This window comes from Montipora capricornis, chromosome 14 (genome assembly GCF_036669925.1).
Source record: "Montipora capricornis isolate CH-2021 chromosome 14, ASM3666992v2, whole genome shotgun sequence".
Lineage (NCBI taxonomy): Eukaryota > Metazoa > Cnidaria > Anthozoa > Scleractinia > Acroporidae > Montipora > Montipora capricornis.
In genome coordinates this window covers 37,447,364-37,462,363 of record NC_090896.1, presented here as the reverse complement: position 1 = coordinate 37,462,363, position 15,000 = coordinate 37,447,364, and the positions used below count along the sequence as shown (strand labels likewise).

At 39.7% G+C, this 15,000-nt stretch overlaps 2 protein-coding genes across 2 annotated transcripts in view; both read right to left on the bottom strand.

Annotated features, from left to right (window-relative positions):
* LOC138032725 (solute carrier family 25 member 32-like) overlaps positions 1-2,145 on the bottom strand; it is a 24,212-nt gene extending 22,067 nt beyond the window's left edge. The window contains exon 1 of the mRNA XM_068880429.1: positions 1,878-2,145. Coding sequence (XP_068736530.1) covers positions 1,878-2,037 — 160 coding nt within the window. The 5' untranslated portion in view covers positions 2,038-2,145. The remainder of the gene's footprint in view (positions 1-1,877) is intronic.
* A 3,769-nt stretch (positions 2,146-5,914) lies between these two features.
* The window catches only part of LOC138033626 (uncharacterized), an 11,391-nt gene continuing 2,305 nt past the window's right edge, over positions 5,915-15,000 (bottom strand). Inside the window, exons 3-4 of the mRNA XM_068881421.1 lie at positions 9,422-9,949; positions 5,915-7,773 (exon numbers count right to left, since the gene is read on the bottom strand). Coding sequence (XP_068737522.1) covers positions 6,875-7,773; positions 9,422-9,949 — 1,427 coding nt within the window. The 3' untranslated portion in view covers positions 5,915-6,874. The remainder of the gene's footprint in view (positions 7,774-9,421; positions 9,950-15,000) is intronic.

Below are 15,000 nucleotides of genomic sequence, written 5' to 3'. Positions count from 1 at the left end.
TAAGCCGCGCAGAATTAAAGGCCTTCGTAGCAATTAACGTCATAATGGGCATTGATTAGCTCCCGAATTTAGCTTTATATTGATCAACCGATGGATTTTTTGCAAATAACAAGTTTTTTTTTTCCTAAAACAAATTTGTAATCGAAGGAATTTTCGCCTTCGGTATACCTCGGAAGATCGGTATCCTCAACAAATAAATCAATCCGATCGTGCGTTTATATTCTGCAAATGCGAGAAAACTTCCAGCGATTTTCTCTGTTGTTTTTCTTGTGTTGTGTAAGTTATCTTTCAGTCAAAGTTTTCGAAAGAGCATTTTTGTACACAATTTGACCTTGTTTGTTCTCTCATGAAACATGATAGTGATCAATTAACTAAATTAATCTTGCGGTTTTGTGTATTTTGACAAGCAGAAAACACGTGGTGAAATTTTGTTCGGCAGTGGCGTTTTTTCCCTTTTTTTTTGCACTTATACCTGCAAGAAAACAAAGCGATTGGAATAAATTTCAAACAATTTTTATCCATTGAGTGGTTAGACTTAACTGTAAATTGCATAAGGCATATTTTGAGTTATAATAAATATTTTTCAAGCGCTTTGTTTAGTTAGCGATCAAAAACTTTCTTGATTGCTTAACGCGCGCTGCTTCGAAAAATTCTACCTTTACATTTTCAGTTGAGCCTTAGGACGTGTTTTGAATCACTTTTTAGCAATATTTTTACATCATCTGGAAGTTCACTGTTTCCTCTTCAAGGTGAACTTAATTCTAGAACTCAGTATCTTGTGTACATTTACTGCGCATATGGTTTATTTTTAACGCTCGCTTTCCAATGCAAAACCTCGAAAATTTCCCAAGTTATCTTGCCCAACAAAACAGCGCACGCGAATGAATCATTGGGTTAAACAGGCCGCGGACAAATAGAAAGACGCTAGGTGACAGGTCATTCGCTGCGGCAGCCCCTACACTGTGGAACGCACTTCCACAAGAGATTCGCCAGTGCCAGAACATAAATGTATTTAAGTGCCTCTTAAAAGACTCATCTTTTTAGATTAGCCTATAATGTGTGATATTTAATGGCTCTTGCTTAAATTTTTATTGTTAAATTATCTTAATTATAAATTTGTAACTTAATTAGTATTTTGTTTTATATAGTTTATGTATATATATATACTTTTTTTCTTATTGTAAAACGCAATAGATCATATGCATGTTTTTGCACTATATAAATATTTTAAATTATTATTATTATGATTATTATTATTATTATGATTATTATGATTATTATTATTATTATTATCATTATTTTTATTATTATTATAATTTTTAAATGTCCAGGTCACCACTGTGAGCAACTGTGCAGTTTGGGCTTTCTTTTGTAACATACTTGGCGTCATATGTTGATGCATTAAGTTGCTATCTCGTCTGAATAAATAACCAATATGATTGTACTTAAACAGCTCCAGAGATATTTTCTGGTGTTAAATGATTTTGTAAGCGGTCAGTGTAAAATGCAGACTGCAGACTGCAGACTGCAGATCCAGGGGTAAAGTGCAGACTGAGGTTAAAACGTAACTGTTGAAAAAGCCCAAACCCCTTAGAAATGCTAACCTTAGGCCTAATTAGGCCGAAAACAATACTTAAGCTTAACTGTTATTCTAATGGGTTTAAGCTTTTCAATAGTTAAATTATAACCTCAGTCTGCGGTCTGCAGTCTGCGTTTTACACTGACCGATTTTGTAAGGTGTGAGTGCTCCCGTGAAAATAAAACATCATAAAATTTAATTCTCTGCAAGATACTATTCTTAATTTTCCTTCCCTCAATACTACAAGTCATACGGAGAAGAAAAGAGAAGGAGCTTTCTTTTTCCCAAAGCATCTTACCTTGAAACCTTATTTTTATCAGGTCCAGTGGATGCAGAATAAGAGTCGAAGTAACACCTCCCGATATGCCAGCTACGAGATGCTCGTAACGAATAAAACGAGCTATTGAAGAATTTTGGGGAGATGGCGACCGCTCAGAAATGGCCTGACGTTCACTCATGATTTGGCTGGCTTGAAAAGATCAAATTATTATTACTATTTTTTTTTACCACCACATAAATGAACACACGACACTTTCATCATCCACCACTGGCGTCGGCCATTTTGAAATTCGTTCTTCTCCGGTCCTCCCCAACCTATCACGACTCGACCCAATCTTCCTTCGAAGATGAGAAAGTCTAGCGTCCTTGGCAACCACCCGCGCTTTTGGCTTTGTCAACCGTGACCTTCACTTTGGAAGTTTCGGGAGCACTATCAAGAGAATATGCGGTAAGAGAGCTTTCCCCTGTAAACCAAGAAAACGACAACAAGGTGACACACTATAACCCTAACCCGGTGTGACCAACTCATTGCGCAAGCGAGACAACCGTTTCACCAAGGTCAATTGGCAACCAAGGACAACTGTTTCGGCCTTTTTAGGCCTCATCAGTATGGCATAGCCAACATACGGTTGGGGTTAGGGTAAGGATTGGGGTTAGGATTACCACCTTCTCAACGCTTGCCGTGGGAGAACAGTTTTGCTGTTCTTAACCCAGCCTATCACATTTGTATGTGGAGCTGCTACTTAATTAAAGGGATCACTGAAACACTCGCTCGCTTTTTTTTCTTCTTTTGATGTTCGAGGCGAATGGCCAGGCCCCCATTGGGGAGAGCAGTGCCTGCCACACATACTGACTAATCCGTCACACAACAATGGTTCACCTCAAACGGGGGTGCACCAGCACGACAAACTCGCCGGGGAATCGAACCGCACCCCTAAAAAAATATAACAACGCTACACGAATGAAACTACGAGCACAAAAGAAGAAACGACTGAAAGATAACATACAGAACATAAAACAAACACTACAACCATAAAACGGAGGAGAATGAAGGGCAACATGACAAAACTCGCGAATAAATTCACCAGCGGATGGCAGACCCCATGTTGACACCAGTCAACCGACTCATCCAACGTTAGACTTGGTACGCTACAGGCTTTAATGAGGCCGCACTCAGTAAGCAAAACTGAAAAGAAATTAAAGGAGTAGAAGAAGGCGGTCTTGCTCAATAGAAGCAATTGGGCCTCTGGCACACCGCAATATTTTAAGCAAGTGGTACACCACTAAAATCAAATCTACGTTCTATCGGCTCTTGCTTAAAATATTTAGTTTTTCAACTTGAAATAACGCCGATCAGATCAAGCCACTGATCCAACGTACACCGACAGGAAAATTGTCCACGGTTGCTTGCTTCAAAACTCTGTAATTTTTATGGTCTTTAACTTTGCTTATTAGACCAGAATAGTATCGTTCCAGATTCTTGGATAAACAATTGTTTTTCTGATTTGAAACGTTTTGGGATTACGAAAAAGTTTTGATCAGGCCCAAATGTGGAGAAGTTCTTGCTTGTCAAAAGGTCGTGCTGCTTACCAAAACATGCGATGACTGAGGTGTAGTCTCTTCGCGAAATTGTAGTTGAGACAGATTTGAAATAGACTTAAAATACAACAGGTCATGAACCACGATGAAAGAAACCTAAATTCAAATAAGATACTTTATGTTGACTGGAAAGGATACTTCTTAATTAAAACGTTTTGATAGATGTAAAGGAGGCTTCTTCCATTTTTGAGGCTAAGGAATATTTGCAGCATATTGTAAAAAAAAAAGACAAAAAAAGTCAATTAAATCTGATAAAAAATGTTTTCGGCTTATTTCAGACGATGTTTAGATGGCATATGAAACACGATATAAAACATAATTGTAATAGCCAACCTTATCTTCTGAGCCGCCATCTTGCTTCAGAACGTACTTTGTGTCACCCGGTATATCTTAAGGACGGTGCCTACTAATTAAAGATATTTTTGCCCCGGTGTGTGATTATGCAGGAAATGTAGATCTTAACAAGTGTTCTTGAAATCCAAAAAGAAAATTGGGGGTAACTACTCATTTTTAAAAAGAGATAATTCATGAATGATATTTGTAAAAAGCTTTAAAATACAAAGCAATGTATGGCGTTCTTTCTAAATTGAAGCTTAATTATCTCTCAAAAATGCATGGTTACCCCCGATTTTCTTTTTGCATACCAAGAGTACTTACTAAGATCTATTTTCTGCGGATAGTTTTAAACCACGCATAAATATCCCTGTATTAGTAAGCATTACCAACAGGAAATCCGAGTATCGCGAGATGCGCAGAACGTATGCGCAATAACAATATCAGGCACCGTCCTTAAGTTTGATTGGTTTTCCGTGTAACCGAGTACGGGTACGGGTAATCCTACCCGAACCCGTACCCGTATTCGGAACTGTGGTATCTTAACGTCTCTAATAACGTAAACGACGGGCAGAATGGAAACGTCGAAAGTAAATAGGGAGATGAAAACGGACACGATCGCAGATATTAGAAATAACTTCAATAGCACTTGGAAGGACCGCACGTAAACGATAGGCATTACGAGAGAACCAGTCAGCCAGTTGCTATATTTAAACACATTGAGCATGTAGACAAAGATACGGGGTACACAGCGAAGTTTACCTGGCTAAAACCAAAGAGGATATGACTTACGACATAGGAGAGATGAGCACAACGGGGAACGCGTAAGCATGAGGAGTAACCTGCGATCAGGCGTACTTTTCCCTAGACATGGTGCGGAAAGGTACTTTTTAGCGCCCTGTCTCAAGAAAACTACGCTTGATCGCAGGTTAGGATTGGAGCCCTGACAAAACACTTTGGGTCGGAGGGCAGTCAGAGAAAAGGTGCTGCAGAGACTCAGGGGCTGCACTACAAAAACACGGCAAAGTAATATTTAAACCGAAGGACACTGTAAGGTGCTCTGCAATGTAAAGGACACCATGGGCAAATCAATTATTGAACGGTCAAGCGGGAAAAAGAAAAGTGAATGCCTTGTCGCAAACCAGTATAAATTCCCAAAAAGAGGACGGAGCTTCGCTTCGCAATGCGGAGGAGGGGAATGTTGCGACAATAAAAACACCAGCCTGGTATGTTGGCTATGCCATGCTGATGAGGCCCAACAAGGCTGAAACAGCTGTCCATGGCTGCCAATTGACCGGGTGAAATGGTTATGCACATGCGTGATGCGTTGGCCACACTGGGTTGGTGTTATCGTGTGTCACCTTGCTTTTATTTATTTATTTATTTTACTATTCCCTGTACCCCATGATAGCTATTTGAAATTTTTAGTATTTTTAGATTGCGCAAGTGTTGCGAAAGGCTTTTTAAAATCTGTTGTTCCATGACCGCGCAGTCCACTTTCACATCAACATCAACTGAATACTGAGGAGTCGTCAACTAAAAAATAGGATTCAAATAATTTTCTTCGGGACCAAAACTGGGGGATTCGCCCTCTTACCTTGTATTGTCGTGTACATATCCAATATACCCACGTCAATCATCAACCAATATTCCTTATAACTCTGCGAAAAAAGTTCTAAAATGCACAACCAAGGTGTCTGCGCAAAATAACTCGCGTCATTAGCGCGGCGCTGTCTTCACCCGATACTAACGCCAGTTTATTATCAGGACAACAATGACAGTACTAAACTAAACTTCCCTCCGGGTAAAGCAAAGAGAGTTTACTTGACATTCATTGATAGGTTTACGTTTATCACACTCTAATGATCACACCCCCAAACACTATCAGTTTATTGATATCTCCTTAAAACTTTCCTAAGTGTAATACTAAAACACAAGACATCCTCACGTTTACATGGAGGGAAAAAGACCAAGCTCCGATATTTGAGCTCACCTGATCTGTATTTTGGCGAGGTATTCGAGCATTTGTACTCGGTTTGAAACTTAATAAAGTGACTCAAGTTATTCTTAACAAACAAGGTAGATCATAGCAGACAAATCATCTTAGCGGTATGTATTTTCAGGCTACATGCAAATATTTTTACTTTGCTTTAACTCCAACATCTTTCTGCTGATAGCGTGTTCCTGGGTGACAGATAGGAAGATCCATCAGTTGAAAGATCCTAGAACCGTTTTAAATTACTTTTACTGGAAAGAGTCCAGAACAGAGAATAAGAAACTCATTTTGCAGAGGAAGGACTTTGAGATGCTCCAATTTTCCAAAAAGGAATCCTAATGCTAACTGATCTTTCTGCATCATATAAATCAAACTGAGGAAAAAGCTGCAATATTACTCACTTTTCAAAATCTTTCTCCCATGTAGACACTCAAAGAGATATAATGGGCCACTTGAAAGAGTGGCCACTTAACAATATTCCACTGTAATAAGTGGCCACTTAATAGGTTACTTGAAAGAGAGGTCTAGAGGACAAAGACAAAGGAAATTTGATGATATGTTGACATCTTTCACATTGCAACTTGTTTCTATTGTTTTTGTCCTCTCTGCCTCATGGTCAAGTGGAATATTGATATTTCGAAAATGGTCTATTAAAAAACAGTAGAAGTATTCCGATAACTTGAGGTTTTTTCTTTGTTTTTTGTTTTTTATTCAGGCTTTGAACCTCAAAAAAAAACAATGTCACCTTCTCAAAACTAGCAACACCTTTGACAGTTAGTATTGGTAATCACATGATTTCGACTTCAAAGACGAACAAAATTGAACGAGCACTATGGAAGAGTGCAATTTGTAGTCGAGTGGTTACAAAAGCTATCCTTCTTTACAAGAATGTACTTCGCATGATTGATGGCCGTGAGTGTTGGCGTGCATAAGGGACTTTCTCGTTTGTGATTTGTCGTTTACACCCACAAACAACTCAAGTAAAGGTAACTGCTTTCATGAAATTACTTAAATTGGCTCTCATACCTCAAGAAAGCTTTTGAAAAGCCAATTAAATGACGTCGCACGCCTAGGATACATTTTGATCACTAGTGAGAGAATTGGAATATTTGTACCATGCCATCCTCATTCGAGTTTAGGCCAGAAGTACCGGAACAACTCGCACCACTGCAAAACGAACCACCTCCCCCTCCGGCCTGCTTCTGGTTAGTGCCGCTTCCTCCACCAGAGTAACCACCTCCACCTCCTGATGCTCCATTATCTTCAGAGCCACCTCCCCCACCACCAAATCCCCCAACTGCACCAGGGGGTGGTCCACCGTATTTTCCACTATTCATTGCCCCTGCTCGTCCTCCTACCCAGCCCTGAGCACGTGATCCACCTCTTTCACCATGTCTTTCTCCTGCCCTGGCACACCCCTGCGCTAACCATCCCGCGCCAACTCCCCCATGATAACTGGCATCTGCACTGTTGCACTGACCTGGCTGTCCCCCAGTTCCCCCCATTCTGCTCTGAGAAGTTATTTTTCCTACGCTACTAGCCCCACTAGTACCCGTCTGACCATCAACCCCGTTGTATCCACCAGATGCACCTCCTCCCCCTCCAGCAGCTAGCAAAAGCACATTACGTGTTGTATAAACAAAGCTTCCTCCCCCTCCCCCTGTTCCAGCATTGTCCTCCACAGACAATCCCAGTTCAGCTGCAGTCCTACCAGTTGATTTTCCTCCTTTCACCTCCACAGAATCTCCTCCTCTCTGTCCCACCACAATATTCAGCACTGTTCCTTTACTCAGCGTAAACGTTCCCTCTTTGAACGCTCCTTTGCCTCCGTAGTAAGTTCCTGGGTTGTCTCCGTAGTTATACGAGTGTGTTCCTCCTTGAGCGCCCCAGGCTTTGATTTTGTAACGTCCACTGTTTGGGATTGAGAACTTTTGTATGACACCATAACGTCCCTTGCGACCATTTGTCGTAAAGTTTACGAGGGAATCTAACGTAAGAATAACATTAAAACAAACCATTATATTACATATAATCTTACCCAATAGCTCTAATCAACTCAATGTCTCTTGTCAATTTTTTCAGATATCATTATATCAGTTTGTCCCTTTTACCAGCTCTGCATATGGATGTTTTTTCTTTGTTATCTGAACGCCTTAATAACAATAGCGCAAACAGTATTATGATGCGACGGTTTTGTGGCCGTTATCGCTGCTCTGCTTACTTAATGAAAGAAAAATGTTACAAAACGTTTGTAAATGAAAGAATGTTATGAAGTGAAGCCGAATCCTTACGTTCAAACAAATACGTATCCCAAAACAGGTGAAAGGGAGACAATTGTAAATTGTAAACTGAGGCTCACATAACAGGAAGTCGTCATTGTAAATTAATTTAGTTATTATTATTATTATTATTATTATTATTATTATTATTATTATTATTAATCCATTTAGCAGGTGGTCCATTACAAGTTCATTCCACGTGAAACATCAAATGGCCATGAGTTCGAGACCCGTTCAGTCCAGGATTTTTTTAGGCTTCTGAACAACTGCTTAGAGATGATTTTTTTCGATGGTGGGTGACTCGAAGAAACTTGGGAAAAATCCCAGTGCTCCTTTGCTGGAGTCGAACCTACGACCTTCCGATTTCTAGTTCGGATGTTCTACCACTGTGATAGATGTTGACCCTGATGAATGAAATGAAAAAAATATATATATCGATGGTGACTAGGGGATTCTCGGAAAAATCCGAGTGCTCCGTTTGCAGGAGTCGAACCTACGACCTTCTGATTACTAGTTGGGATGCTCTACCACTGTGATAGATGTTTCATCGATGGTGACTCGGGAATACTCGGAAAAAAATCCGAGTGCTCCTTTGCAGGAGTCGAACCTACGACCTTCCGATTTCTAGTTCGGATGTTCTACCACTGTTATAGATGTTGACCCTGGTGAATGAAATGAAAAAAACATTATCGTTGGTGACTAGCGGGTACTCGAAAAAATCCCGGCCGAATGGTCCTTTGGAGGAGTGGAACCTACAAACTTCCGATTACTAGTTCGGAAGCTCTACCTTTGTGGTAGATGTTAAGCCAGGTGAATGAAATGAAGAAATATACTATCGATGGTGACTCGGGGATCCTTAGAAAAAATCCAATTGCTCCTTCGCAGGGGTCGAACCTACAGCCCCCCGACGACTATCACGGATGCTGAAAGCTTGGTTTTCATTAGCACGAAAGCAAAAGCGAAGAATAAGAGCGCGCCACCATAAAAACAGGGTTGACGCAAGCATAAACACAAGCGCAAGTATCAAAATTTTTCCTTCTTCTTGTGGTTGCCCTTATGTTTGCGTTCGCTTGCGTTGTGTAAAAACGAAATACAGCATAAGAACAAGGATATTTGCTACGTTTCTATGCGTCTGGCCAATTAAAACGCTCGTTCCAGATTCCCTGCGTCTGAGCGTTTGAGCAAAATGGCGAATGATTTGGTTGAATGATGCTTATGTCGACGTTCGTTTTCACTTAGAATAAGCTACTTATGCTTGGACTTGTGCTTGCGTTGCTAGTGAAAACCAGGCTTAAGTTGTTTCAGAAAAGTGCAATAATATTTCTCTTAGAAAATCGTCAAGTTCCGTTTAGGTACCTTCTACTTTCAATGTCATCGTAGTTGAGATAGTATAGAACAGCAACTTGGCTTCACAAATGTAAGATCCAGAGTCAGTCTTCTCCAAAGAAGAAATTTCCAACGATCCATTTTTCACTTTCATTCGTCCCCCTTCCCAGGCACCCCCAACGCGTCTCCACGAAATCGAGGCTTGAGCGGTTGCGTAGCAGTTCGTCAACAATGTCTCACCAGTCAGTTTTGTAACTGCTCTAGGTGGTTTAGTGATGAACTTTGGTGGAGGCCAGACGACTAATGTAGTAACTGCAGAAGCTTCCCCGAGGTCATTTTTGGCCTTGCATTGATAGGGACCTGTGTCGATTTCCATGGCACCAACTACCGTCAATGATCCCTTACCATACACAGCTCTCTGTCTCGACAAAACGCCACTTAATTTCCTCCATGTCACAACGGGAACGGGAAATCCAGTCACGCGACAGCGTGGAAGCGTGACATTTTGGCTGGTTTTCGCGTGAGTGGGACCTGGGACCAGTTGAACACGCGGAGCCGCTGAGTGAAAATAAATTTATTTTACTTGGGACCTCTTTTTCTCCTTTTATTGGAAAGTTGTTATTCTCTGATATTTCCCTATGCTTTTAACACTCCAAAAACAGACACCCTTTCTCATTTATGACAGCTAGAAGCTATGTTTGTAAGTATTCAAGGTACAAAGGAAGAAAAGCCATTTTCGAAAGCGCGCTTTAGTTGCGCTTCGACAAATTGGAGAATTACCAGCTAGTAGGGCGAATATTAAAAAAACAAAAGAAGAAAAACAAACAAACAAACAATGACAAAAAATTCTGGGAAATGTGTTCTACTATTTCCTCCAACAATGTCTAATTTAGTGTCCAATGGATGGGACATACATGCACACTGCATGAGCATGTCTCTTCTTTCGAATGAAAATTCTGACTGTTCGAAACACCTCTCTTTCTTCCTTTCCTGGTCTTTTCCAGCCCATTTAATTTGTGCAGAAAAGAAATTGCCCAGAGTAAACTTAACGTCAAAACGATTTTAACAGGTGCTTGCTGGTTTATCTGCACCACGTCCAATCAGCAATAAAATGAACCCCCTCAAACGTAACTTAAAGTGCACATTACTCGAAATTTTACCACCATTTTTTTTATTATAAATCTAAATTGTAATGGTCTAAGAAGCATTTCTGTATAAAAACAATTTAATTTCTGTCCCGAGAACATTATCTAAAATGCGAAGACACCTCACGTATTTTTACTGGGTTGCCAGACCCAGTCGGAATCTGCGTTTCATTTCGTCGTTTTATTATTATTATTATTAATATTTTTTTATTATTATTATGTTTTCCATGTCGGGAAAAGTCATTCCGGTCCCTCCCCTGCAAAGTAGTGTCTTTGTGCGAAGCGTCTTCTGCATGATGTTTGGTAGACTTGAGGGGGTAGAATTGCGTAAATTTTATCCGGTGGACACAGTAGAACATTTAATTAACCCACAATGGCGTCGAAAGTCATTGTAACGCGAATGGCGTTTTAGTGGGTCTTTAAAAAAGGATCCCATATGGATCTCAAGAATGGAACGTTAATTGGATAAACAAAACAAGAGGTGAAAAATAAATATCTGGAATCTTAAAAGCGTCGAGTAATGAATGGTCTTCAACAGCAATCTTTCGCCCGTCGCGCCGTAATCAAAGTGAGCTGTATTTCTAATATTCTACCAAGTGTGATGTTATGTACAACACTGAAACCAAATGGAAAATTCTCTGGTAACTTATGGGTTCAACAAAGATAGAGAAGGAATCGAACGCCTTAAGTACTAGTGGATCCGTGATCTCTGTTGTCTGGCTATTTGTATTTATTTGTTCTCAACTCTGCACAGTCTTTAGGTAAAAAAAAATAAACGCAAATGTGACAGCCAAGAATTATTTGAAAGGAAGCTTGTCGTCTATTTTGTGCTTCATTATTCAAGGAAAAGGTTCTTCAGGAAAGGGTTTGAACTTAAAATTTATTTTGTTGCGTATGGTAATTTGACACGATTGAGTTTATCCTCTTCACGCACGCAATGAAATAGGAAGGGTTTATTGCCTCTAATAGCAAATATGTTGTTTGTTTCAATAATTTTTTCGCTGGAAAAGGTGGCCTTTATGAATTCATCATGTTGTGTAATAGTCGAGCTTAACAAATTTACATACGTGCGTTGAAATGTGATACGCGAGGAGACAGGAATTTTTTCTCTGTGACAAAAGATTAAATCAGTAGCAAAGTTTAACCTCAGAAAAATATCTGTTTTGTCATTATAGTGTAAAATGAAGTTTATTTGAAAAGACGACAATATTTCTTTAACTTCCTGGTTAATGCTGGTTAATTGCAACGACGTGCCAGTGCGAAGATTGTTTACATTTAACTCATGCTTTCTTTTTGCGAATTTTGAGTGTCGAAATTACATCATTTACGTGACATAGCTCCTTAATCAGGAAGATTTTTCAACAATGTATCGCTTTACTCTAACCCAAAAACGTTCAGATAGTAAAAAACTTCATATTTATTAACCATTTCTTTTGCTTTTGTACTTGTAAGCAATGTGATTTACGATAATTCGCAAGTCTGTTTTTGTATCTCATAGATGTTTAGATTTTCAATTACATGACCGCTCAACCTCGTGATTGTGTAATTAGTTCACCCTGAAGTCAAAATAGATACGTTTCTCAGGAAACCGACAAAGAAGGCTTCCTGACCCGACAGATGAAACGTAAAGACGGAATTTTATTGGCTAAAAAGTTCGCTGTTTCACTCTGAAAACGACGAACGATTAACAATCATTCCCATAGTTCATTCAGGTAGTTCATTAAGGTGATCACGTGCACCTTTATGATTGCCTAGAACGTGATCAATTTCTTCCTTTTTACAGAACATCACGACCTTTCCCTTGATTCATAAAAGTCACAGATTGCAGAAATTTTCGTGTTTTTATGATCGATATCGATTGTCCTTAATCTTTCGATGAGAATTCGATTCAGAGTTATATAAAAACTATGTTATTTTTTTCTTCTTCTGTCTTTTGGCTTGGCTTTTACTGTTAACTCCCGGCTTTTATGGTACTTTTTGGTGCAAACGTAAAGCCAAAAAATGTTTTGACCTGGCATCAGATTAGACTGAAAAGAAGAGGAATTATAAAGCGGAAACAACATCTTCAGTCCTTCCTTAGTGTGTGCAATAACCGTCTGCTTAGTGCAACTGCAAGACATGCATGACATGCAGGAAAACGTCCGTCAGAGCAATTTTGCATTTTTTTTGCAGACTATTCATTAAAAGAAGAAACGTGTGATTTTACTCAAGAACGTGTTTTGTTATCTTTAAACTGAATTTATTACCAAAGCCGGCTTAAAAAACTAAAATACCTCAAAATGGGACAGGACATTACAAAATAATTAAACGTGTGAACGTTAGAGCCAAAGGGCCTCTGCTGGCACGACATCTAGGTGACCCCTCAAATGGTCTTAATGACCCCCTACTTGAAAAAATTAACTGGAACGCTGCAGATCAATACCACCCAATTCAGTATCTTCTATTTTTGTGTAACACGTACCACAGGCAACCCAGTGTACGCTTCATGGAGCGTCTAGTTTTTGGAATCTGGCATGGAATCTGGCCTGGAATCCTGTTAAGGTTTTGACGTCATCGATTGTGTAAAGATGCAGACTTCTGCGAAAATTCAGTGTGGTGGGGAGCGTACATTTACGATTTAAAGCGGCAAAAGCCCGCACAGCAATAAAGAGTATTCCCTGATCTTCTTTATCGGCAGTTGCAGTCAGGTTCTTTAAGGAAGAATAACAATTTGGCGTGAAATCCACATCGGGCGAAATCTTGCGGTGTGTTCATATCACTTGAGGGCCCATCGCTTGTATTTTCAGTTCTCGGTATCCAGATTACAGCTCTCCTCCTCCGTGGGCTTAAGGATCTTTCTGAGGACCTGAGTTAATTATCCATTTGTCTACATTTTATTATTAAAAGACGCGAGGATCTTCAATGTGAATATTATTTGAAAGGCGTTTCGAATTCGAACGTTCGATTACTGGATGGTTTTTCGCGAGGTCTTCCGGAGTACCAGTTACCAGTTCCGTAACGTTTTTGGTTTTGAAAATACACAGAAATACAGCATTTGAATTTCCGAATTGTCTATTTATCGTTAAGATTCTCCGCGCGCAGTTTAAACGTTTCAAGTATATTAGGTATGTCTATATTCATGTGTACAGTCTCTCAAGTGAAAAGTAAGCAGACTTGGTGAGGTTGTTTATGCATTGGTCTTCTACAATATTTCATGTTCTTGGCCTTTTTCGTTGTACGGCTTCGAATTTATTTTTTATGAACAGTGAACACGATCCACAGGCAGGCGAGGGACTTATATTGTCTGTCGATTTATATTCCCTGAACGCGTTAAGTGCATTCCAATTAATATCCGAGTTCCAAATAACATTGAGGAAATCGTTATTCATCGTCACTGTAGAAGTGGAACGATCTGACTTGAACGATATAACCTAGAATGAAGTGATCGATCGAGAGCACCGGCTCTCACCCGTGAGAGCATATCAATTCACACTGCTCCTTCCTTCGCTCTCCATCTGTTGCAATCGCTGGTTGACACTCCTTTTTTTTGCTACGTCTATGGTTGGGAAAGTTCGTTTGTTAAATCTACGGACCCAGACACATCAGCTAGATTGACGCTTCGTGCAAACACAGAACCGAATCGAAGTCTTCGTAGGTTTGAAAACGGGCCGGTGTTTTTGGGCATGCAAATTTTTGTCCATTTCTATCTTAAATCCTCCTTTGTAGGAAAAAAAGATACATTGATATACTTGGGGTCAACTGAAATTTTTGCAGCTGACCAGCCCAGGGCCGCTACCAACACAATATTTTCCGCAGACTCTCCGATTTGTAATGTCGTTTATATTTCACGCTGCAATCTAACACAACCGATGACGTCATGAAGACATTTTTGGCTGCGCGGGAAATGTCACAATTTTTTGGCCAAAATGCCGAAGTTCGTGCTACGAAAAAACTCAATTCAGACATTTGTACGAAGATTCTAATAAGGAAATCCTATCAAGCCAGGCCAGAATTTTAATGATATGAAGTAAAAAAGGGTGGTAAAATTTCTAGTCATGTGCACTTTAATGATTGAAGATAGTCATGATGATAATGATGATGATGACAATGACGATGATGATGATTACAACAACAACTGCGACTTGGACTCTCGCTACGACGAGACGAAGTTAGATGTATTAATGACGACAACAATTAGGTTGAGGTACATGTACATGGCAAACGTTAACCCCGAGGGATGATTTTTTCGATAGTGACTCCGCGATACTTAGGGTGGGGGTAAAACCTGAAAGCAGTTTTCACGCCGCTTAAAATCGGTTTATTGGAAATATCTTGTTCGCGTTTCAAGCAATACAAAAACCCTATGCTCATTTCACAAATCAATGTTTGGGGATGTTTTGTAAATTTTTTACTGATTTTTAGGTGTATTTGGGAGGACATATTTTTTTCTCAAAAGAGCTAGTAGTACAATTTGGAGAAATAAGA